This window comes from Pristis pectinata, chromosome 33, assembly GCF_009764475.1.
Source record: "Pristis pectinata isolate sPriPec2 chromosome 33, sPriPec2.1.pri, whole genome shotgun sequence".
In the NCBI taxonomy this organism is placed as follows: domain Eukaryota; kingdom Metazoa; phylum Chordata; class Chondrichthyes; order Rhinopristiformes; family Pristidae; genus Pristis; species Pristis pectinata.
The window spans coordinates 15,640,709-15,666,647 of NC_067437.1; the positions used below are offsets into that span (position 1 = coordinate 15,640,709).

Genomic DNA, 25,939 nt, shown 5'->3' on the forward strand with positions numbered 1-25,939 from the left:
GGACTCAAAGATCCTAACCAATGGTTCAGCAATCTCCTCCCTCGCCTCATGAAGCAGCCTGGGGAATATTCCGTCAGGCCCCGGGGACTTATCTGTCCTAATATTTTCTAACAACTCCAACACATCCTCTCTCTTGTTATCTACATACTCTAGAACATTACCCTTACCAACACTGTCCTATTAAAGTTCTATTATATATTTGTGTATCTTTTCTCCACCTGTTCCAGTGACTCTATTTGAAGCCAAATGCAAGAGATTTCAAAGTAAAGCAAATTCTGAAAATAAAGTTATAATACTTCCAATCAGTTGATCAAAGCAAAAAACTGAAAATGCTGGAAATCTAAAATAAAAACAGTAAATGGTAAATGCTGATAGTACTCAGCGGGTCAGGCAGCATTTGTGGAGAGAGCAAAAATGAATGTTTCTCATGATCAATTTTCCATCAGAACTGGGAAAAGATGATAAGATCAATTTTAAGTTATAGTGGGGCGGTGGGGGGCAGGGTGGAAAAAAAAGGAGGACAAAAAAGGAAGGCCTGCGAAAAGATAGAGATCGTGAGATTAAATGACACAAGTGGTGATGGTGCAGTCTGAAAGAGAATGGGAAAGTTGAGTGCACCACTAAAAAAATGTTCAGGGTTGCTGGAACAGGCAGAGACGAATTAAATCTCAAACTACCAGAAAATGAAAGAGAAAAACTGTATGTTGGAAATGTGGGAAACAAGGCTGAAATGGTTGATTACCTCAAATTGTTGAATTCATTGTTGAGTCCGGAAGTTATCATGTGCCTATTCAGAAAATGGAGCTGCTATCCCTCAAACCTATGTTGATCATTATTGGAACAGTACAAGAGGCCAAAGACAGAGAAATCATGAGGGAGAAATCATGACAGAGAAATCACTACCCTAGTGTGTAGATCATGAGGGAGTATGACTAAGAATTAAGGTGAAAGGCAACTGGAAGCTCATGTTTATCCTTGTAGATTGAATGCAAGTGTTCTGTAAAGCAATCAAGCAATCTGCGTTTGGTTTACCAGTGAAACTCAACCACTTTGTTAGCACTAAATACAGTATATTGCACTGGAAGAGCCAAACAGAGGTGCAGCTGATAAGAGACGCTGCCTTACAGCACCAGAGACCCGGGTTCAACCCGGACCTCAGGTGCTGCCTGTGTAGAATTTGCACGTTCTCTGTGACCATGTGGATTTCCTCCAGAATCTTTGGTTTCCTCCCACATCCCAAAGATATTCGGATTGGTAGGTTAAGCAGTCACTGTAAATTGCCCTTAGTGTGTAGGTGAGGGGTAAAATCTGGGGGTAGTTGATAGGAACGTGGGGAGAATGAAAAGAAATGGGATTAATTTAGGATTAATTGAAATGAGTGGTTGATAGCGCAGACACAATGGGCCAAAGAGTCTGTTTCTGTGCTGTGTCTATGAAAGCTATGTCTCTAGGAATCCAAGTACAAATAAATTACTGCTTCATCAGGAAGGAATGTTTGGGCCCCAGAATGGCAGGAAGGAAGATGGTAAAAGAGAAATATTGTATCTCTTGCAGTTACATTGTATGTGACTGAGAAGGGGATTGGGTATTGGTGGAGACAGAAGAGTGAACCAAAGAGTCCCAGGTGAACAATCTCTTTGGAATGCTGAAAGGGATGGGTAGGAAGATGCAACTGAAGGTGGCATCATGTCAGAGGTGTCAGAAATCACAGAAGATGTAATATCGAATGTGGAGCCAATGAGCAGAAATTGAGGACACTGGGAATCCCATACTTGACCCGATAGAAGAGGGGATGGGAGCAGATGCAGGAAATAGAACAGATGCAGTTGAGAGCCCTGTCAATTATCAGGAAGAGAAACAATTGTTTAAAAGGAAGATAAAGTGGAAGACTGATGTGGAAAAGAGCATCATCAAAGGATGACGAATCTCTGGAATTCTCTATTTTGGAAGATTGTGGATGCTGGATCATTGGGGGTATTTAAATAGGAGGTAGATAAATTATTGAAAGATCAGGAATTGAGTGTTATGGGGAACTGGCACAGAGAGGATATGAGGCCTGGGGCAGACCATCCACGACCACGGTGAATGCAAGGGCAGGTTTAAAGGCCAAGTGGCCAACTCCTGCTCCTATATTCTTATTGGAACGGATGTGATGGAGGAACTGAAGAAATGAAAGTAATCATTACAGGAAGCAGGGTGGGAAGAAATGTACTGAAGATAGCTGTGGTCCTGAAGTGGATATTGGTCACTAACCTATCCTCTGAAATGGAAATAATGTTAAGGGAAGAGTTGGAGATATTTTTACCTCCATAGTAGAACTCTTCTCCTGTTAAATGGTGTAATTTCTTCTTTTTCTTATGAAAATCAGCACCCAAAAGGAAACCTTCAATCTCCTTTAAATAGAACAAAAAAAAAGCAAGATTAACGATGAATAAAGTGAAAATGTATCATACAAAGTTTCTATTAGTCCATACAAGCCAAGAGTAAATGGATATTTAAGAGATGAGCAATAAGTTTATGGAAAAGGGAATATTGGAGAATGAGTTGTAATTTGAATTGCAACACTACACTTTTCTCTTTGATTTAATATCAGTGAATAATACAACATGCCAATATGCAGTCAGCCCATCAAGTCAGCATCAACTCATTCAAAAAGCAATAGTTAGTCCATCAGCTACCCGCTCTTCCCCCCCCAACCCCCCACCATGTCAACATCATTCTCTCTTTCAAGTAATTATCCAACATTCTTTTGAAAGCTGCTATTGAATCGGTTTTCAAACACACATTCATTCATGACAGGCAGTGCATTCCAAATCCTAACTGCAATGCATAGAGGAGTTTCTCCTCATGTCACCTCTGGGTTCTTCACCAATCACTTTGAATTTGTGCCCTCTGGTTATTGGAAGCAGTTTCTTTTTAGTTACTCATTCCAAAACCTTAATGATTTTTAAAGCTTTTCACATTCATTGCCATATCTGCAATGAGGAGGACACCACCATGTTTTCCAGCATATCCACAAACCTGTATCCCTTCATCCTTAGAATCAATTTAGTACCACTCTTCTGTACTATCTCCAAAGCTTTCACATCCTTCCTGAAGTGAACAGAATTAGGCACAATATTCCAGCTAGGACCAAGCTAGTGTATTTAATAACGTCCTAGCTTTTGTATTCTATGTCTCTATTTATCAAAACAAAGGTCACAAATGCTTTATCAACTGCCTTGTTAACCTGTACTGGTACTTCAAAGATTTGTGCCAAGCTTTCTGCCTGGGTCATCGCTATTGGGTTGAAGATCTTTGCCGAATGTTTGTTAAGAAATTCTGAGGGAAATCAGACCAACTCCAAAATCCTTACAAGCATTAATCCAAACACACAATTTCCTTCAAAATTCCACATCATGTAGACTCTGGCAATGAAGATGGATGATCATCATCTTGCCAGTTGTGAAAACATGCCCTTTCAGATTGTGGTAGTGGATCATCTTCTAAGAGGGTTTGTGTAGATTGGTGGCCAACACACAGGACTACAAACCAAAAGGCTTAAATAAGTTCTTATCCCAGCAACATCTTGTGAGACCTTTGAGGGAGGTCTCCAGGTTACTGACAGTAATAACAATCTTCGAAGAATAAATCCAAATAACACTTGAATGCTACCCACTAGCAAGGTAATGGTGTTGAGTGACATATTTTTCTTGTTCAGGAACACCTTCAATCATCTGATTCCAGGATATTACAAGTAAAAGACCCAACTGCACTGCATTTGGAAATTGAACAATTGGCTGAGGTAATCTCCAATCCAATGATGCTCTGGACATTGGAAGTTAAGGTATGCTGTATGAGTAATGGACCATTTGCTCTACTATACGAGATCCTCCCAAGGACCTTGCAATGTAAGATATTCAAACAACCAGTTTAATAACTTACCCTCAACAGTATGTAATCCAAGAGTTTGATAATGGTGATGTAGCTCCCTCCTCATTAAATATCGTTTAGAAAAGAAATGTTATTTGTCAATCACACAGAGTATCACAAGATGTGGCTTCTAGATGATTGTCTACGTAAATAGACGAGTTCTTGATTTTAGCACTTTCATCTAGCTGCAAGGAACCACGGTCACCCAATGCCATTCTTACCTACCCAGTCATATCCTACAATGGTTTCTCTTCCCCTTCCCATGCCATTATGTCTGTGAACACCCTTCTATATCTCATCTACATGTAACTCCACGGCAACATGCAACATCAATTGTTTTTTTTTACATGAAAGGCAATGTCCCCCAGTTCTACTTCACCATCACTATTTTCCTACTGACTGCTTATGCAGTGTCCACTGCTGGGTGAGCAGGAATTTCCACCAACTAAATATTGGACAGACCAAGGTCATTATCTTGGCAAGGCACTAAACATCTCACCTCTAATTCCATCTCCTTCCCTGCACCACCCTCAAGCAATGCCTCCATTCCAAAATACTCACCCTCATCTTCAAATCTCTCCATAGCCTCATCTATCCTATTTTCCTCTAGCTTTATAACCCCAGATTACTGCACTTCTGCAATTCAAGTCACTTGAACTTAACCACTCCACCACTGCCCAAGGTGGAAAGTTCTGGAAAAGTTCTTCGTCTTTCTGTCTTTTCTCCTTTTAAGATGCTCCTCAAAACCTGCCTCCTTGACTAAGTTTTTGTCAACTCCTCATGTGGCTTGATTTCAACTTTTGTTTGAAATACCTTGGGATGTTTTGCTATAGTAAAGAAACTATACAAATACAAGTCGGTGCTGTTTTTAGTTGTGCCATGTAGGGAAAATGTCGCACAGAGACTAGGTGTAGCCTCATCAAGAGGTGGCCAGAGAGAAACTGTAAACTGCACATCATTAAGAATCTAAAATGGTTACTTATAAACACAAGTAAAGCCAAGAAATGAAAAGAATAACATGATATTAGTGGTTGGAGCAGCAGTGTGACTCAGACAGGATGTCATAATGGTGCCAGCACAATAGCTAATACCCATGCCTCTGTCGGTTTTGATATTTCTTTTCGGTAATGATGCAAGATGGTATGCAAATGAAAAAACTGTAGTGAGGAAATGCAACAAAAAAAATACAGAAAAGCGAGAAAGTGAATGAAAATCAGACCTCAGTGTGGATTGCATTCATTACAGCAGTTCTACAAAAGAGAAATAATCCCTCTGCCATTTCATCCCCGAAAAGTATTCATTCCTTTTTGAGATACAGTTACACAGGCACCAAGCCTACTCCATTACTTTATCAATTGATCTCTGCAACCTCTACAACTTCAGCAAGACCTGTACTCAACCTATATTCACATCCATGCTCTTCCAGCATGGATTGCTGGATACTGATCAGGAGTGAAAGTCTTGGATGATTTGCCCTCTTGCAGGACAAGTCATTAAATAGAAAAATACAGCACCCTGGAGGCAGCCAGCCAGAGATCAGCTAGCTCAGCACTTAGGGTTTTCTGGCTCATTGTTCAAACTCACCAAGTCGTTTTGGGATCGGGACTGTTTTTAAGTGTAGTACAAAAATAGATAGTCTGTGGTGATGCCCACATGAGAATTAGAGAGAACATTGCCAAAGCTAACTTGCGTATGTCTGTAACACAGACAACTGGTGCCAATTTCCTTTCTGCCATCATGTACATTTTTCTGGCATCAACATGAAGACAATGGGTTGCAATGTAAATGTCACAGGACACAGAATGGGGAGAGGTGGGAACAGTGGTAGAAAAGCAAAGAATCCACAGAGATAGACCTTATCACAGACAGAAACTGCAAATTCACTTCAAAGACTAAGATGTTTTCAATATTTAATTACACACCAACATTTAAAAAATATTAGATTCAACACTTGTTAATTATTCCAACCGTGAAGAATCAAAGTCAACAGATTTGATTAACGTTCTTATGCCCAACAAAGAGCTGTCTGTTGCAATCAACCTGGTCACTACTTTTTAATCCCTCTTTTGAGATGTAGTGCAAACACAAAAAAAGAAAAAAATACAACTAGATATCGCTCAGCTTTGCTTGCCTGAATCACACTTCACAAATCTGGAGATCTTCCAATTCTCCTCAAATGGAGGAGGATGAGAGATGGGGCAGCTGTGTCCAAGGTGAGCAAAAACAGCAAGGATTAAAACAAAAACACAAATAGTTGCCCTCACCTTCACTTTCTTTTTGGCTGACTTTCGGACTTCTGCATCTATTTCCTCCTCTTCTTTCAGCAAATCTTTATACGAGCGCTTCTTCTCTCGTTGGCTTCTGCCTGCTGCCAGACCCACCTCTTCAATTCCGCTTTCACCCACTATACAATCTGCAACAGCAGTAAAGGGCTTACAAATAATCTATTTATATTTTTAATATTTAGTTGGGAAGGGGAGGGGAGGAATGGAGGGTGCTTCCTTGCACCAACACCTTTTCTCCTTTAGTTCAGGGATGAAATGATCTGAAGATTCTCCCCAGCCACTACCATTGCAGTTCTGTGACGACCTGCAGGAGCTGTGTTTCTGCTAGGGTGGACTATTTCTATCAGGTGTGCACTCAACTACAGTAGAGTGAGCCACACAAGAGGATCAGCCTAAAACTGATGAAAACCTATCCTTAAAACAGGTGGACTTGGTCAGTTACCATCTCCTCTTCTGTACCGTCCATAGCTCCTACCCACGATGCTCTATAGCCAGCCACTACAATACCACAGAGCACCCCAGGGCGATATACTTCAGAGAAGCTTTGCCTCTGCTTGTTGCCTCCTCCTGACAGCTCAGTTGAAATTACTGCAGGTTCAAATTGTTATCTTGCATCTCTCCACAATGCATTCCAATGTGCTATGCAATGATACTGTCTGGGTAAGGGAGTCTAAGTGTCAAGTAAAGCCTGGGATTCAAACTTGCAATCCTGTGTTGAGGAGGTCCACCGTGATATAGGGCTTCTGTGTAAAGCAACCATCTTTCGTGCATGTCTGGCGGCGCTCCTCAAGAGATGACAGCGATTATTCTTCCACTGTGACAGCATCACTCTTATATCAGTTGTAACACAAACAGCTGTCTTAGAAAGCAACCAATACACCAATCTCAACTAAACTCCTGTGCTCAATGACCAGATACATAGAGGATCACACTTGAATTCACGGCAACATGAAGTAAAACAGACTTAAACTGGAGAGCAGGCGATTATGCTGTAATGAAATCTGGATTAAGACTCAAAAGATCCTTAGCTATGAGGAACACATTTTCCATATCAGTCTAAGTTGAATCTGAACACAGATATGAAAGGGCAGCACAACAACCCACTTATGGCATGCAATTACAAGCCAAACAACATCAAAGGTTAAGTTCATTTCTCTGCCAGGTATTTTCTACAGTTTTGCAAGATGTTTATATATATAAAAAAAATCAGATAGCATCAAACCTTCCATTTGGTAGCAGAGTAATAGTGTTGCTGCAGATCTGGCACAATATAATTGAATGGTAGAATAGGCATGAAAAGATAAATGGACAACTACTGCTCCCAATGGTCCTAAAACCAGAATACAGGACTCCACACCAGAAGAGCCAAGTTAGAATCCCAATGGTAGCTAACATTCGCATTCAGGCTTGCCCAAGAGAATGTTTCACAATCTGGTCTTGATTCCAACTCAACAAATTATACATGCCTCTTGGAGGATCAACCAACTAAGCTGCAGCAAGGTGGCGCGCGAGCACCTCTGGAGCACTATTATCCTGCTTGACTAATTGAGGACCCTCATTTTATTGTGAATTAGAGAAAGAGAACAGTTGGACAGGAAACATGTTAAATTAGTAGTTGTATAGAAAACCAATGAAGATCAAACAAGGAAATTGATAAGCCAGTATCTTATGCATCAATATTCTTTTTTCTCTTCATCGAGATATGAAATGGAACACTGTCCCACACCTCAACCATCCCCCTATCACATTTTGTCTCCAGTATCAGCACTAAGCATTCCCAAGTATAGAACAGATCGGATACAAAATAAAGGACCCTCCACAATCCTCCAGCAATACAGCACAGCAGAAGAGCATTGCCTAATTGGTCACCAGCAAGCTTAATACCTCCAACTTACCTTGCACTGGCAACAGAAACGCACAATATTGCGAGGTTCATGGCTGACACCAGATTTTGACTCTCCCTACTCCCAGAGTCTGATTTTTACATGGAGTAGATGGGAATGTAAATGAAAGAATGCCTCAGAAGGGGCTGGCATGGTATCACTCTCAGGAAATCAAAACTGCATATGAAAATCACCAAGAGCGTTTATAAGTTGTGGACCAAGAAATACCAACAAGGAAAATCTTGTCTCTCCACTTGGGAACTTACCAAGATTTGGCAGATTTAATTTTGGATCCTTGCAGTAGACCACAAAGGTAGATTTTATTCATTATAAATCAGAAACCAGGTCCAGAGACTCAGGATCATTGTTTAGTTCTAATATGCCCCAGATCCTTAAAACCTACCTCTTACATCCATAAACATCCATATGAGTCTTGCACTTAAGCTTACAAAGTGATTAGTGATCCATAGTAAGAAACAGCTTGATGCTCTAGCAAATACTGTACAAACCATACATCAAATAATCTTATAACTGCATTGTAAATATACTCCATTTAGTTAAAGGTATAAACCAAGGTAAAACTGGGCACAAACATATTATATACAATTTGCTCAACCTCTATAAACCCTCTATAAAGGTAGATATAGAGGGCCTTAAGGCAGCAAGACTTCCCAAGGCACTTCATAGCAGCAATTGAAAAACAAAATTTCACACCAATCCACACAAGGAGATATTAGATCAGGTAGCCAAAAGCTCGATTGAAGAGGTAGGTTTTAAAGAGTGTCTTAAGGGAGGAGGGAAAAGGAGAGAAGCAGAAATGTTTAGTGAGGGAAATCCAGGGTCAAAAGATACCGGGAGGCCTGGCCACCAATCATGGAGGAAAGCAAACTTGGGATGCAAAAGAGGCTTTATTAAACATGCTCCTAAATTATTCATTACACATTTGCTCACACTGCAGAAGAAAAATCAACCTTCTACCTATACAGCTTTATACATTGTTGTCCCAAAGTTTAATTGCAATATTACCTAGCTAGCATACTGATATGAATGAGGGGAGGAAAGCTACATGAACACAACAGACCTCATAGAACTGGACAAGAGAGGTAGGTGGTAGGGAGCAAGAACCTGCATCAGAATCAGAGTTCCTGCTCCTGATCACAACGTAGTGCCTGCTAAATTTAGACTGCATGGTGCACATCTGCATGACCTCTCTCCTTAGCCAAGAACCCCAGTCTGTGACCTGCTTTCTGGTATTCTTCCCTCCCTTCGAAGATTCTAACCAACATTAACATTGCAGGATCATGTTTAAACATTGCATTGTTGATCAACTCACAGTGCCCAAAGAAGTTTAGTCATGAATTAGTAAACTAGTTACTGAAAACATTTAAACAGGAAAATTGCATAGCACAAGGAGCACCATATCAAAACACATTTTGAATATTCAATGCTTCACAAAATACTTTACCAAAACTGTAAAAATTGTCCCTTGAAACAAAACATTACTCCTCTCAAAACATCACTACTCTCAAAACATCATGAGTTACAAGGAAAGGTATAAAACTAAAAGTTAAATGCAGCCATGACAAACCAAACTCTCATACTTCTTGACAAAGAAGCAAAGTTATTCAAGCGTCTATAAAAATTGCAAACATAATAGGCTTAAGAGTTATAAGATTCAGAAAACTAATTATGCAGAAATAACAACTGTCTGAATTAGCATCTCAGATTTTGTAAAAAGATTTGTATGTTTTAGATGCAAGTTCCAAGTTGCATCATTCTGATATCAACCAAAATAAATTACCTTCTTTTTTCTTGAATGCTTCATCATAAGCCATGACTGGAGTCTAAATTTAAAATACTGTTTGACAATGTACACATTTGGAAGACCAAGGTTCTTCAGCCAGTAGGTTTCATCTGTATATAATCCTGCAAGACATTAGAAAGGAAAAAGTCTTGCATATTTTAAATCTCCTTTACACCAAACTGTCTGGCAAGAGAGCCAACATGAAGGGAAAAAAATCCCTTTAACCCCAGCCTCCCCATATACCTCTTGCAGATGTATCAATACTGAGAACCACACAATTCTAGGAGACAAAATACCATCTCCACACTGAGATTGATACTTCACGTATTGTGTGGCACCACTATCATGATAAATGGGATAGATTCAGTGCAGATTTAGAAGCTAAGTAACGGACATCTATCTGGTGCTCTCAACCAGAGAAGTTGAAATGTATTCCACCATAATCTGTAAACACACAGATCATCATCGCCCTTATTTTACCATTACACTCGGTTTTAGGAAAAACTGCATAACAGATAGAGATATTGCTTCACAGCTCCAGTGACTTGGGCTCCATCCCGATCTCCCATGCTGTCTGTATGGAGTTCGCACGTTCCCCACTACATCTGTGTTTATTTCCCCTGGGTGCTCTGGTTTCTTGACACATCCCAAAAATGTGCTGATTGCTGGGTTAATTGGCTCCTAATGTGTTGGTTAGAAGTAGAATCTTAGGGGAGTTGACAGACACGTGGGGAGAATGGGTTACAAAAATTAATGGGGGAAATGGATTGCTTTGTGAGCTGGCATAGACTTGATGGAATCAAGTGCCTACTTCTATGTGAAACTGTGCTTCAATAGAACACCATGCCAGGAACAGTATCAGGTGCCAACCAGAGGAAGCCAAAGGATAAATCTTCATGCATGCCAACAACAGAAGTGATTCCACAATTAGCTCTACTGTTCTACCACACTGAGGGAATGACTAATCATAGACAATTTTACAACAACAGATAAGGGTGTGGGGGGTGTCTCAATGAATATCCCCAATTTCAATGGCATGTGTAAAAGAGAGTATTTGTTTTTATATAAAGGGACTATTTTTATGTAAAAGTGACTGCAGTTTGAAAGCAAACGGTGAAGTGCAAGAAGGTCCAAGAATGCAATATAGAAGTACAAAAAAATGGATTTTCCCTCCATGTCCATCTTCCAGATATTTGGTCTATTTCAATTTAAAAGCTCACTATAGTGCTTTTGCCACAGTAAAAAAAAGTAACTGTGAAGCCAATGGATTATCACAAAATGATCCTACTTATTTACCAATGTTCTTTCAGGAAGGTAATGAAAAATCTTTAACCAATCTGACTTATATGTGAGTCCAGTCCTACTCCAATGCAGTTGATTCTTAATCGCTCCATAAAGTAGGATTGCAAGCCACCTAACCAAACAGCTATGAAAAAAATTATCAGTTCATGGAGGCATTCCACTCTCAGCTTCTTGAGGCAACCAAGAATAGGGAATCAATGCTAGCCCTTGCTGATAACATCCATATCCATACGGAATTAGAAGAAAAAGTACACAAACACAATTCTTGTAGCTTAGTTGCAAATAACAAATGCAAGACCACTTACGTGCTTGGAGCTTAAGCATAAGAAATAGAAAGTAGAAGTAGATCATGTAGATCTTAACAGACCATGGTTGATCTTTTGAATCAACTCCACTTTCCCACCCAATATCCAAATCCCATAATTCTCTACAATGAAAAATCTGTCAATCCCAACCTGTCATAGACTCACAACTGCTTCACAACTCTCTGAGAAAGAGAATTCCAAAGATTCACCACTGTTAAAGTAACAAAAATGGCCTCACCTCAATCCTAAATTTCCAAACCCTGATTGTGGGAATACATTCTGAAGTTCTGAAATCTCCAGCCACCCCCTTCAGAATTTCTTATGTTTTCATAATCTCATCTCACCTTTTCTAAACTCCAGAAAATATAGACCCAGTTTACTCAATCTTTTCTCTCATCCCAGAAATCAATCCAGTATGACTTCATTGCAGTGCTCCAAGGATATCATTGAACCAAAGGGAATTAATTTAGCAGAATGTCAGCCTCTAAGTCACAAACCGGTTGAGAAAAGATTAATAGAAATATCCACATCAATTACTTTTAAAAGGATGAAATTTTTTTTTAAAGAATAGCAATATATTTTTCAACATAACTTTGTTTCCCACTGTGATATGTTGAACTGTACAAAGACTAATTTAACACATTAATTATTTTTTTTTGGGGGGGGCAACCATATGAAAGAACTCAAAAATGTTCTATTTGTGAAGAGGTCTATGTTTTATGATCCTTAATCTTAAAGCATTCACTAAAAAAAATCCAACAAATTCAAGAGAAATTTCTTTCCCAAAGTGTTGAGCAAATGGAACTTGCATTCATGTGGAGTCACTGAGTCAAAAGCACTTAGAGATAAAAGGAAATTAAATAAGTGCACGAAAGAAACGTTAATGCTGATAAGGTAAAGTGGGAAGTGGCCAAGGGCCAGTTGAGCTCTATGACTTGTTTCTGCGGCGTTCACTTCATACGATGTCTTCTGCACCACAAACTTCACAACATTAACCTCCAACAAAGGGCGGTCTCCCCCTTCCACTGAAATCTCCACCATCATCTCCACCATCACCACCACCCATGGGTTAATTCCACCTTTCACTGGAGGAATTTCGGATTTGATGACAGATCAATAACACAATCGCTAAATTGAAAATATTTCACTTCCTCAACATTCTTAAGACACAAAAAATGGACAAAACCAAATTAATTTAACAAAGAAATGGGAGAAGTTGTATTTGGTCCTGCATTAACCCCCGAGGTCCAGGCTAGCGCCTCTCTCGGGCAACAAGCTCTTCCCGCCCTTTCTCTTTAACTCTGTGGCCCGCTGTCCCCCGCCTTCTCCCCTGCGGCTGATCGGCCGAAACCCTCTGCAGCAGCCGCCCCCCTAACGGCCTCTCCCAGTCACGACAGGCAGGAAACTCCGAGGCTTTGCCCCAGATGGTAGGCCTTCCCTGCCGTTTGACGTGATGGCAGATGGCAGCGATCCCGCGCCCGTTACCCGAACGTAAAGGGTGCGGTCACTCGGCGCGGCCACGGGTGAGGGGAGCGCATTCCCTCGGGCCGGGCTCGTACCGTGAAGCCGCCGCTCCGGAGCGCCAGTCCTCGCCAACCGCCGCCATATTGATCGGAAAACAACAGAGAGCCACGGACAGGCATGAATGATCGACCACAGAGCACATCGATCAGCGTCCCAGCGACAGTCCCAGCGGCACTCGACACACTGGGCGTGCAGTGTATGTCCATGGTTCAGATTAAAGGATCAGTTGAATGTAAAATATGTTATAACAAACAGCAGCAATCTCCTACTGAGCTCACGATCTACCTTGTTGTGACCTTGCACCTTATTGCACTGCACTTTCGTTGTAGCTGTGACACTTTACTCTGTACTGTTATTGTTTTTACCTGTACTACATCAATGCATTCTGTACTAACCCAATGTAACTGCACTGTGTCATGAATTGACCTGTATGCAAGACGTTTTTCACTGTACCTCGGTACAAATGACAATTAATAAACCAATACCAATATTTAACATTTAAACTTCCCTGCCACTTTTGACGACATAAAGCCATTCTAATAAAACTGTGAAACAGTAGCCCATATTCGCCTCTGTGTTATGCATTGACTAAAGATGCAACCTGTTATTAACTTTCCCTAAATATTATATCTTTTCTGCGCAGTATACATAATCAGGCAGATTTTATATGTCACAAAATCAAAGTGGCAAATGGATGCGAGTTACAGAAGAGAGAACAGTAATTTAGTTTTCAGTACACAGAAGGAATAAAAATATTCAAGTTACTATGATCAATAATGTTTTTCAGTTTCACAGAAATATTTTCAATATTCCAGGAAAATAATGGCACTTTCGCATTGCCAAATCACGTCCAGTTTCAGAAAATAAAACTGATAGGTAACATTTCTTGTAGGAAGTTGTTTGATTTTTTAAGTTGTAAATGAAAATCCAAAGGATTGCAGTAATTACGCTATGTTTACTGCAGGAGGCAGAAGAACTCCGAAATATTGCATTGGTCCAGGTCCAACTAGCACAATACGATCTCGGGGAATAAATTCGTGAATATATTGTTTTAAAATATAGAGAAATTTAAACACGAATTCAAATATGTCTTCTTTCAAAGTAACTAAAAACATAAAGAATAAAATAGAACCCCTTAACCTGCTTTTAAAATAAAACTACCTCCGCTTGAAATATTTGTCACGTAAAAACGAAAACCTTAAATCACCCCAGATGGGACTCGAACCCACAATCCCTGGCTTAGGAGGCCAGTGCCTTATCCATTAGGCCACTGGGGCTTCATTCATACGGTTGCAAAGTATGGTATTTATGACTTATTTCCTGAATGCCAATTTATAATAGTAATTATTTTAAATTTAATTAAAATCGAAAGATTTGCTACGATTGCCTGTTTTATTTCAACTGCTGCATATTTTTAAATACATGTTACTGCATATATAGCAAAGTGATTCTCCCGTTGTGCTGATCAACTCCCCACAGTAAAGTTTAAGGGATCCAGTTGAAGGGTCTCGATCCGAAACATCGACTGCCCATTTCCCTCCACAGACGAAGCCTGACCCGTTGAGTTCCTCCAGCATTTTGTGTGTTGCTCCGGACTCCAGCGTCTGCAGTCTCTTGTCTCTCCATAAAGGAAACATATGCCAGAATATTAGTGATAATTCTTATGTAAAATGCTGCCCTGGTGAGGAAAGGTTTCTCGACAATGAATCGTCGAAGCACCATACACCACGAAATGCGGCCATTCAATCCGCTGGGCCCGGTGCAGCCCTTAGAAAGAACAACAAAGAAGGATGATTTTTCTATGTGAGCAAATTTTCCTGCAATAATATTTATAGAATTTCCTCTTGAAAGGTTCCTGGGGCATCTTTTCAAGACAGCGCGTTCCAACGAGCTCTGTGGGGAAGAAAACCCTTTATATCTCCATTTGCTACCAATGGCTTCATTGTCAACTATCCGAAACCTCTTTTGATCTAAACCAGAAACACTTCCCAGAATATAAATTATCTTCCTTGGTATCAGTAATGTGGGTGAAGATTCACATAAAGATAACTCCGGACAGGGAAACGCTGCACTTCTAAAAATTCACCACCCCAGATGGGACTCGAACCCACAATCCCTGGCTTAGGAGGCCAGTGCCTTATCCATTAGGCCACTGGGGCTGAACATGCAATGGGTCAAACCAACTGGCCAATTTTTTTGTGTTTTTTCCCCCTTTTAACATATATAAAGACTTCTCGAGTTAAGGAAAACCTGGCTAACGGAAATCCGACTTTACGCAGATTTCCTCCATACATTTTTAAATAATTGCTCAAGATAGGAAAGTTAGTTACAGAAATGCAAACATCTTAAGCAGTTGTGGATTAGGGGTAGCAGCTAATTAATTCAAAAGACGACCAGCCTTCAAAACTTGGAGGTCTGGTAAGCAGTGAGGAGGGAAGTAATAGGTTGTAAAGCACTGGAGACTAGCAGATCAGGCGAATGAAATTTAATACTTTCCATCAATTTCTCGGGTAAATTTTAAATAAAAATACTACCTCAGATGGGTCTGATCCCACAATTGTTAACTAAAGAAGCCAGTGCCTTAGCCATTCCTAGGTCTGTTCTCGCCCACCTGAGTCCAAGTTGGCACCTCCAAATTGGCTCATTCCTCTCAAATTCTTAGGAAGATACACAGAAATTGAGAAACACAAAATAGAAAGGTATTAACAGGGTAGACATGATCTTTGTGGAGGATGAAAAAGAAGTAATGCTACAGGACAGTGAAACAGGAAAGACAAAGACCAGAGAAACACAGAGAAAAATTTGATTGTGGCCTGATTCTTACATTTCTCTCCCCACGAAGGGACCTGGGGTAGAGCCTTGGGGAAAGTTAATGGTGCAAATGTCTGAATGGATGTCAATGGAGTGAATCTCCGTCTATGAACAAATGAGTGAAACGAGATGACTACAACCCAACACACAATAAAGAGTCCAGATGAAGGGTCTTGACCCAAAACGTCAACTGTCCATTTCCATCCATAGTTGCTGCCTGACCCATTGAGTTCCTCCAGCGTTTTGTGTATTACTCTAGATTCCAGCGTCTGCCGTCTCTTGTGCCAATGATAAGGAGATGATGCAGGAGGATGGTGTAGGCAACTACGTCGAAGGCTATCACCTTATCTACGCCCCTCATGATTTTATAAAGCTCTAAAAGGGCACCCATCAGCCTCCTAGGCTCCAGAGAAAAAAGTCCTAGCCTACCCAGCCTCTCCTTATAACCCAAGCCCTCCAGTCCTGGTAACATTCTTGGATATCTTTGTTGCACCCTCTCCAATTTAATGACATCCTTCCTATAGCAGGATGACCAGAACTGCACACAGTACTCCAAATATGGCCTTACCAATATCTTGTACAGCTGTAACATGACACCCCAACTCTTGTATTCAATATTCTGACCGATTAAGGCAAGCGTGCCAAATGCCTTTTTCACCACCCTGTCTACCTGTGTCGCCACTTTCAAGGAACTTTGTATCTGCACCCCACCCGCCCCGCCCAGGTCTCTCTGTTCTACAGAACTCCCCAGGGCCCTACCATTTGCTGTGTACATTCTGCTCTGGTTTGTCTTGCAAAATGCAACACTTCACATTTATCTTAAACTTCATCTGCCATTCCTCGGCCCACTGGCCCAGTTGATCAAGATCCCATTGTAATCTTAGATAAACTTCTTCACTGCCTACTGTACAACCAATTTTAGTGTCATCCGCAAGCTTCCTGACCATGCTACCAACATTTTCATCTTGCCTCAGCTCCTCATTTTTACTTTCAGATTTGACTATTCCAATGCACCTTGGCTGGTTTGCCTCTTTCTGCTGAAACACTATTCAAAATATTGTTTCCATAACCCTAGCTTGCATCAAGTCCATTCACCCATCACCATGTACTCACTCAACTACATTGGTTCCCTATTAAGTATCAACTTGACTTTAAACCATTATTTTAAATACTTCCCTGGCCTTGTCTCTCCCTTTCTTTGTTTTCTCCAGCCCAACAACCCACTGAGATCTCTGCATTTCTCTAATTCTACCCTTCCAATTATCTCTAATATAGTCGCTCCACCATTGACAGTCAAGTCTTCAACGGCCTAAGCTCCAAACTCAGGAATTCCCTAAACCCTTCTGCCTCTCTTACTTCTTTTAGGTCATACCCTAAAACCCCTCTTCAACTAATTTCAAGGGTGAGTAACTGTTCTTAAAGGGGTGATTTTATACAGGTGTATAAAATCATGAGGGGCATAGACAGGGTGAATGCGCATAGTCTTTCCCCAGGATTGGGGAATCAAGAACTAGAGGGCACAGGTTTAAGGTGAGAGGGGAGAGATTTAATAGGAACCTGAGGGGCAACTTTTTCACCCAGCAGGTCATCAGTATATGAAATGAGCTGCCAGAGGAAGTGGTTGAGGCAGGTACATTAACAACATTTAAAAGGTATTTGGACAGGTACATAGATAGGAAAGGTTTAGAGGGATATGGGCCAAACGTGGGCAAATGGGATGAGCTTAGATAGGAATCTTGGTCAGCATGGACCAGTTGGGCCGAAGGGTCTGTTTCCATGCTGTATAACCCTATGACAATCACCATCATTTTGGTCACCTGCTCCATATCTCCTTGTGGCTTTTGATACCTTGCCTGTGAAGGATCTTGGATATTTTACTCTGGTAAAGAAACAATTTAGTACAAGTCCTTGTCACAGGTTGTAAGTTACACCTTTAAAATAATTGCATTAAAAGCATTTATTGACATTCATAAAATTCAAGCATACACTGATAACAATCATTGACAATAATTACAAATACACTTCCCACAATACTTTGGGTTCATCCCAAGAATTCTGACAGGTTTTGAGTCTGTGGGTGTTCAAGGCTGAAACAGCCTCTTCAAACTCTCAGCTATGTCTCCTAAATCCAGTCCACTATATCTTTTTCCTCATCTTATTCACATGTTCTGTAGTACTGCCTCTTTCAGTTATATACTTCCTTATCAGTACCAAGTACAATTCCCCAAAAATTGTCACAGCTTCATCTTGTCTGAATTGTCAGTCGAAGCATTCAGGTGAGAGAGCTACAGAGAAATTAATGATCACAGGACCCCAAGGAGAATGACTCACCTTCTGACAGCCCAAGGCCTTTCCACCATCTACAAGGCACATCAGGGGTGTGATGAAATACGCTCCACTTGCCTGGATGAATGCACCACCATCAACTCTCAGGAAGCTAAACACTATACAGGATGAAGCAGCCCATTTGATTGGCACCCCACCAAGCACCCTAAACATTCATTCCTTCCACCATCAGCACACAGTGGCTGCAGTGTTAACTGTCTAAAAATTGTACTGCAGTTACTCACCCTGGATTTTCCAGTAGCACCTCCCAAAGCTGCAACTTCTACCACCAAGACAGACACGACCAGCAGACACATGGGAACACCATCACCTGCATATTACCTTCCAAGTCACACACCATCCTGACTTGGAAATATATCACCACTCCTTCATTGTTGCTGAGTCTAAATCCTGGAACTCCCCACCCAACAACACCGTGGAAGCACCTTCACCAGAAGGACTTCAGCAGTTCAAGGTGAATCATCACCACCACTTCAAGAATAATTAAAGTTGGGCAATAAATACTCAACTTGTTAGTGATGCCCATATCTCTAGGAAATAAATATTAAAACAGTACAGTGTAACAAAGGAAGTATCACCTCTGCTGAATCTCTTATCAGCTGAAGCCTTCATCTACCTATTCTATATTGCAACTCTTAACTACCACTGCACATCAGTAACATAAATACATTCTTTAATATCAAGAAATGAAATGAAATACCTTCCCTTATGAATTTGCTCACAGGCAACTCACAGCAGCTCTGTGTCAGGCTAATCATTGTGAGTCGGAATGGGGGTAGATTTACTCTATGGGCAATTTTCCCTCCTTTCGATATGTTCAACCATTTCTTTCCTCCTCAGTCTGTGCATCTTCAGTGGATTGTCTTGGTGAAATTGGGGCCACAAGACTGCAACAAACTGGTGACCACTGGGTGAAAAGTTACCACAGGCAGAGATAAGTTTACAATCAGATCAGCCATGGTCTTGTTAAGTGGCAGAGCAGGCTCAAGGGGTCAAGCAGCTTCTTCCTGCTCCTAACTCATATATCCAACACAGCAAACCAGCCAAGTCCAAAGTGCGAGTAGTTTGGAGTAATGAAGTAGTCAGGCTGGTGGTGCAAATTCTGGACAAAAGATGCACCTTACGGAGAAGTCACAAGGAGGGCAGCCGTGGAGAACAGAATATTGCAGTGGGAGATACTTCAGGAGGCTTCTGAGAATGTGGCTGAGGCACGTATCCAGGAGGGTTTAAGGAGATTTACTTTTGAACAACTAATGATACACCTGAACTGAAGGTAGCTTATGAGACTATGTAGAAAGAGCCTTAAAATTCCTTGAGTTTCTATTATACTCGGAGATGGTAAATGGGGCACTGTAGAGAAGGCCCCATTTGCTTCTGATTCCTGTTATAGCTGAAGAGGAGACAGTTGATACAGCAGTGTCAAGTCCTGTGTTGCCTCTGAATCCTGTAAATACCTGACCTGGAGACAATGAATGACAGTGTAGAGAAAGCCTTACATGTTAAATCTGCCTTGGAAGTGGTTGATGGTGCAGAATAAATTGAGAAGTATATTACTTCTAACTAAAGCTGTTTCTGAATTCGAGGTGGAGGCTGAAAGAAAACCAAAATGCTTGTATTTAGGTGAAGGCTTTCCCACCTTCAGGATGTTCAATAATGTTTCATAGCCAATAAAATAACATTGAAGTGCAGTTACTGTTTTATAGGCAAATTCTGATGGCAAGTTGCACTCACAAAGATCCCATTAATATGTTAGTTATTCACCTGCTGATATTGGTCATGGTGAGATTATTGGCCAGGATAGTGGGCGAATTTCTCTACTCTTCTTAATAACACAGGATCCTTCCAACTGAGTAATCAGACATGGGCCTGTTTAATGCACTTCTGAAAGTGTTCCTCAGTATTGTGTATAAGGTCAGTCTGGAATTTTTGCTTAAGATCTTCTGACTCGGTGTTGAAAGAATCACCAAGTGATTTCGGCTGACACTTGAGCAGACAGAGAAAATCACACTGCATTGGAATTGAACTACATCTCACCTACAGAGCAGAGGAGAGTGAGGTTTACTCTGTAGGCTGTCCCTGCTGCATGGACCCAAGGGAACCTGATACTAGAGTTAGACAGATGTTCCATGCCCCAGCATTGACCCTGAATGGCACAAATATTCAGCAGCAATAGTTTTACAGACCATATGCCTCTAAAGTCAGAGTGGACATTTGAAGAATGCTACATCCCAGACAGGACTGAATATCAGTTCCAGACATCTCCAGACAATAGTTATCCTGTTTCTCACAGCTACAGGTATGTGCTGAGTAACTCTGTGGAGCCAAGCTGCAGATATTCGAGTTCCTCTTTAGTTACTGTCTTGTACTCAGTCGCTCTCCGCTTCTCAAGGGATTTGATAATCATCTCAGCAAAGTCAGCCTGAAGTCGTTGCAAGTTTTCCCTGTGGAATTAAAAACAAATAAATGACTCTGCAAGTGTCTGATCACTGCTACTGTATGTTGCAACAGGCTGAGTAAATTAATCCCACCATCTCTGAAACAAGCAAGGACAACACATGTCACCTACTTCTTCATTTAAAGAATATGGAAGTCACTCGTGAGGTCAGCAATTTTCTACCCATCTCATCTCATCTCATCTCTTGAGAAAGTGGTGGTGAGCTATTTCAGCCACTGTTGGGTCATTTGATAGAGTGGTTAGGAGCCACCCACATTGCAGTCCAGAGTCAGCAGAGAAACTGGCCTTTCGGCCCAACTAGTCCACACAGCCCTTCCCATTTCCAACTCAATCTGTCATCACGTCCTTCTATTCCTTCCACCACCTAGTACTTACCTGGTGTCTTGTTCTTTTCTTTTTCCTGAGATTTGTCTTCATCCCCACAAGATAGATTTTCATGGGTAGTGGCAGCCCTTATGCTTGTGTCCCAATAAAAGTTAGGAGACAATTTTACCATGAAAAGTCTCATGGCCAAATGACTTATTCTCTCTGCTTGATGATTTGCAACAGACCAGTTGTCTAATTTAACTTCCTCTGGCTAGGACAACACTCAGAGCTCATAGAATGTTGCCCTGTGATTTTGTTTAGCAGTGCAGCTTGAGTACTGAAACTAGGCTCTCCCCAACCTGTGAAGCTCAGCATCACCAAAGGCAATGTATTTATTCATTGGGAAAATGACTGTTTCCTTATAGGAACACAGAAATCCGAAGAATAGGAAGTCGGTCCAGCAGGCTTGCCTTAGTATTAGTATTAAACCTCCTTCCTCACTGGACCAAAAACTGATCAACAAAGTTCTCCTGAGCACATTTCACAAACTCCTCCCCTCCTTTACATTAACATTATCCCAATCAATGTTGGACTTATTGAAGTTCCTCAATATCAGCACTCGACACTTTTGGCACATCTATTATTTCACTGCAGATCTGCTCTTCTACCTACCATTACCACCTGATACCCTAAGTAGTGTGACAGAGTCTTGCTTCTCAACCCCAACCAAGTGGATTCTGCCCTTATCCCTATAAAGGCATTCTCTCCCTCCAACATAGTGATCTTCCTTAATCAGTGTCGTCAGTGGCCATACTTTCTTATCATTCCTGAACATCCTGAAATATTAAGTGCCCAGTCCTTCCCCCTTTAGAGCTTGTTTCATTTATCACCACGACCATGTACTCAAAACGCTACATGTGCCTGCGGTTCATTAACCTCAGACAATTTGTACATTTACACAACCACCATTCTAAGCCTAAGTCTTTCTCACCGTCTCTCTTACTTTGCTCCCATCAATACTGTACTACTCTAGTACTTCCACTCACTTGTGCATGTAATTCCACTATTCTACTGCTGCATGCTGCTATCCCTCTGGCAATTTAGTTTAAATCCTTCCCAACCACACAAGTAAACCTTCCTACAAGGATGTTCATCTCAGAGTTGTTGAAGTCAAAACCATCCATCCTCAACAGGTCTACTGGCACCAGAATTGATCCCAATGCACCAAGAATCCAAAACCCTCCCACCAGCACTATGTCTTTAAACCAAGCATTAATCTACCTAATTTTACTTAGTGGTTTATGTCGCTGAAGTAGGAGGTTTCCTCCCTCTCCGGAAAATCTGATGATAGGACCTCAACTCCTGCCCTCCCTGTGTCACTGCTAGCAATGTGTAGAACATCCTGCACCCACTCTGTGATTTCTTCTATCGTGACAGCAGGGAGGCAATACATCATGCAGGAATTTCTATTTCAGAAATGCCTGTCTAGACTGACAATGGAATTTCCTTTCACTACTGCATTTCTAGATTTAGCTGTTCCCTCTGCACTACCACTGCCGTGGAGCGCTCTGCCCAGTGATATTCCATTTTTCACTGACATTGTTAGCTGATCAGTGGCCTATAATTTTATTAATTTTGATTAACAACAGTCTATCAACTTCTGATTTAAATTAATGCTATTTGTAGTATAACGCTCCAAGATGTGTTTTATAACTTTGTGTCTGGAGTGGCCTGCCTCTTAATTTTTAAACATATTCTTTTGTCCTAAACCTCCTAAACAACAGAGAAGTTTCTTGGTGTCTGATCTATCAATTTCACTTAATATCCTTGAAGTTTTTAAATAAATCATTCTTCAGCCTTTTAAATATCACGGTATAAACCTTAGTTCATATACTTGGTATCCAGGTATTATTCTCCTAAACCTATGCTATACTGTGTCTAAAGTCAATATATCTTTTCAAAGCCTGGTGCTCAGCTCTGTTCACTGTGGATCTGACGTTATCAAACCAAAGCTACATAGAGCTATAAATAATTTCTCTCATCTTATAATCTGTTCTCTAGCTATGGTTCATCCTTCTATTAGCATTTTTGATAAGCATTTCACTTGAACAGGAGATTAAAGAGGTGATCAGGTTCATGATGAGGAAGAGTGTACATTCACTCTAGGAAATGATTACCTTTTAGGTAGAATTCATGATGGTTATAATGGATCAGCTAAATTGGCTTGTCCTCTTGATTATAATGGTCACCCCTTACTGTTGGGATCTGGATTGAACAGGTTGGTTTTAGTGTGGCACAAGGGTACTTGGAAACAGTGGGAACTTGGTGGCACAGATTCGTCAGATCTGGAATGAAACTGACAGATTGTTCCAGCTTCCAACTACCCTCTTGAGTGAAAAAGTTCTTCCTCAGATCCCCTCTACACCTATTATCCCTTATCCTAAACCTATGCCATCTGGTTTAGGACATCTCTGCTGTGTACTATTTACACCTCTCATAATTTTATATACATCAATGACATGGGATGCTAAGGTGCACTGGGGACAGGATACAAAGTGTGTTCAATTGTGGCAGCAGGAAGGGTCTAAGGATAATGGGTAAACTCATCTCAAGATAAGGGTTAAGACAATTAGAACTGAGATGAGGAGAAATTTCTTCACTCAGATGGTGGTGAGCTTGTGGAATCCACTCCTACAGAAGCAAGTGGATGACAAGTCACTGAATATATTCAAGAAGGAGGTAGATTTCTAGACACAGAAGGCATCAAGGGGTACACAATGAGAACGGGAATAAGATAATGAGATAGAGAATCCAGATATGGACACTTTTCCTTTACACTCTCAGGGTCTCAACCAAAACATCAACTATCCCTTTGCCTCCACAGATGCTGCTTGACCTGCTGAGTTCTTCCAACAGTTTATTTTTAGCAGAATACTTTTGAACACATTTTCCTACATTTATTTGCTATTGAATCATCGTAATTCAGCAGAGAAGCAGGCCCATTGGCCCACCATGTCCATGTTGACCATCAAGTACCTGTTTACAGCAACTCCATTTTCCAGCACTTAAGATATAAGATTTCTTTATTAGTCACATGTATATCAAAACACACAGTGAAATGCATCTTTGTGTAGAGTGCTCTGGGGGCGGCCCGCAAGTGTCGCCACGCTTCCGGCGCCAACATAGCATGCCCACGACTTCCTAACCCGAACGTCTTTGGAATGTGGGAGGAAACCAGAGCACCCAGAGGAAACCCACACAGGCACGGGGAGAACGTACAAACTCCTTACAGACAGCGCTGGAATTGAACCCGGGTCACTGGTGCTGTAACAGCGTTACGCTAACTGCTACACTACCGTGCGCATGGATTTCTATGCCTTAGCAATTCAAGCAATCTCGAGATACTTCTTAAATGATGTGAGAGTCTCTTCCTCCATCACTCCTTTAAACAGCCTCTGGGTGGAAAAATTCTTCCCCAGATCCCCTCTAAAACCCCTACCCATCACCTTAAACCTATGCCCTCTAGTTTTATATACCCCTACTATGAGGAAAAGTTTCCTACTATCTCCATTATCTATGCACTTCATAATTTTGCATGCTTCATTCGGGTTCCCCCCTCAGCCTCCTCCACTCCAAGGACAACAAACCCAGTTTGTCCAGCAATTGAAAATCAAAAAACTGCAGATGGTGGAAATCTAAGAATAAAGAATAAAATATTTGAAACACTCAGCAGGGCAGGCAACACCAGTGGCAGGCAACATCTGTGCTTCTCAGCATGCACCCCGTAAGTTGCTCTCAGAATCTTGCACGTCTCAATGACATTATTTCCTGTTCTTCTCAGCTCAAGTATATGTAGGTCAACCTTCCTTAATTTCACTGCATTGGACAACTCCCTCATCTCAGCAGGATTCCAGACCACAGGGATTCCTTGAAAGTCTTGTCCAGAAAAAATAATGTCGCATTGGATTTGCGATGCACCATGCGTAGTTTGGGACCAGGAAAATTATGACGAAAGATGCTATATTGATATAAAAATGCAACAATTTACTATACCCCTTGGTCAGTTCTCTGTGAGATTTCTGTCCCACTATGTGGTTTATTCCCCATGATGCAGCCCAATGCAATTAAACCAAGTAAACCAGTGAGTTGCTGACAATTAACAAACTTTCACCACAAGGACCTTAAGGAGGCACACCACCATCTTCTCAGGGCATGTAATAATAGTAACAAACATGGCAGTATCCCAACATAGAACAGTACAGCACAGTAGGGGCCCTTCGGCCCACAATGTTGTGCCGACCTATATTAACTTTATCCCCATTCAATCTATCCCCATCTCTACTTCACCTCCCATAACACCTCTATTTTTCTTTTGTCCATGTGCCTATCAAATAGTCTCTTAAATAACCTTATCAGCCCCCGGTAGTGTATTCCAGGCACCCATCATTCTGTGTAAAAAACCTACCTCTGACATCTCCCCTGAACTTCCCTCCACACACCTTAAACGGGTGACCTCTGGTATTGGTCATTACCGCCCTGGGGAAAAGGTGTTGGCTGTCCACTCTATCGTCTCCTCTCATCCTCTGTCACTCCAAAGAGAAAAGCCCTAATTCGCTCAACTTCTCCTCATAAGATATGCTTTCCAATCTAGGCAGCATCCCTGTAAATATCCTGTGCACCCTCTCCAAAGCTTCCACATCCTTCCCATAATGTGGTGATCAGAAATGAACACAATATTCCAAGTGTGGTCTAACCAGAGTCTTATAGAGCTACAACATTACCTCTCGGCTCTTGAACTCAATCCCCCGGCTAATGAAGGCCAGTACACCATATGCTTTCTTAACCGCCCTATCAACGTGCAGCAATTTTGAGGGATCCATGTACTTGGACACCAAGATCTCTCTGTTCCTCCACACTGCTAAAAATCCTACCACTAACCATGTACTCTACCCTCAAATTCGTTCTTCCAAAGTGTATCACTTCACACTTCTCCAATTGAAATCCAT

The 25,939-nt window shown here is 41.2% G+C and overlaps 2 protein-coding genes and 2 non-coding genes across 8 annotated transcripts in view; all 4 read right to left on the reverse strand.

Moving 5' to 3' along the window:
- The window catches only part of hmgxb4a (HMG box domain containing 4a), a 48,027-nt gene extending 34,858 nt beyond the window's left edge, over positions 1–13,169 (reverse strand). For 4 of the 5 annotated variants that reach the window (XR_007958547.1, XR_007958546.1, XR_007958548.1 and 1 more), the window contains exons 1-4: positions 13,051–13,169; positions 9,882–10,006; positions 6,177–6,325; positions 2,306–2,393 (exon numbers count right to left, since the gene is read on the reverse strand). Coding sequence is in view for 2 of the 5 variants with exons in the window: in XM_052043249.1 (XP_051899209.1) it covers positions 2,306–2,393; positions 6,177–6,325; positions 9,882–9,915 (271 nt within the window). In the remaining 3 variants the exon portion in view is untranslated. The remainder of the gene's footprint in view (positions 1–2,305; positions 2,394–6,176; positions 6,326–9,881; positions 10,007–13,050) is intronic. The other variant, XM_052043250.1, reaches the window with a different exon arrangement.
- A 1,050-nt stretch (positions 13,170–14,219) lies between these two features.
- On the reverse strand, positions 14,220–14,292 carry trnar-ccu (transfer RNA arginine (anticodon CCU)). Its single transcript has one exon. It is a non-coding gene; the product is annotated as a tRNA-Arg (tRNA).
- An 809-nt stretch (positions 14,293–15,101) lies between these two features.
- On the reverse strand, positions 15,102–15,174 carry trnar-ccu (transfer RNA arginine (anticodon CCU)). Its single transcript has one exon. It is a non-coding gene; the product is annotated as a tRNA-Arg (tRNA).
- Positions 15,175–20,462: 5,288 nt separating this feature from the next.
- The window catches only part of LOC127585430 (guanylyl cyclase C-like), a 57,578-nt gene continuing 52,101 nt past the window's right edge, over positions 20,463–25,939 (reverse strand). Inside the window, exon 27 of the mRNA XM_052042856.1 lies at positions 20,463–20,613. Within this exon, the coding sequence (XP_051898816.1) occupies positions 20,463–20,613 (151 nt within the window). The remainder of the gene's footprint in view (positions 20,614–25,939) is intronic.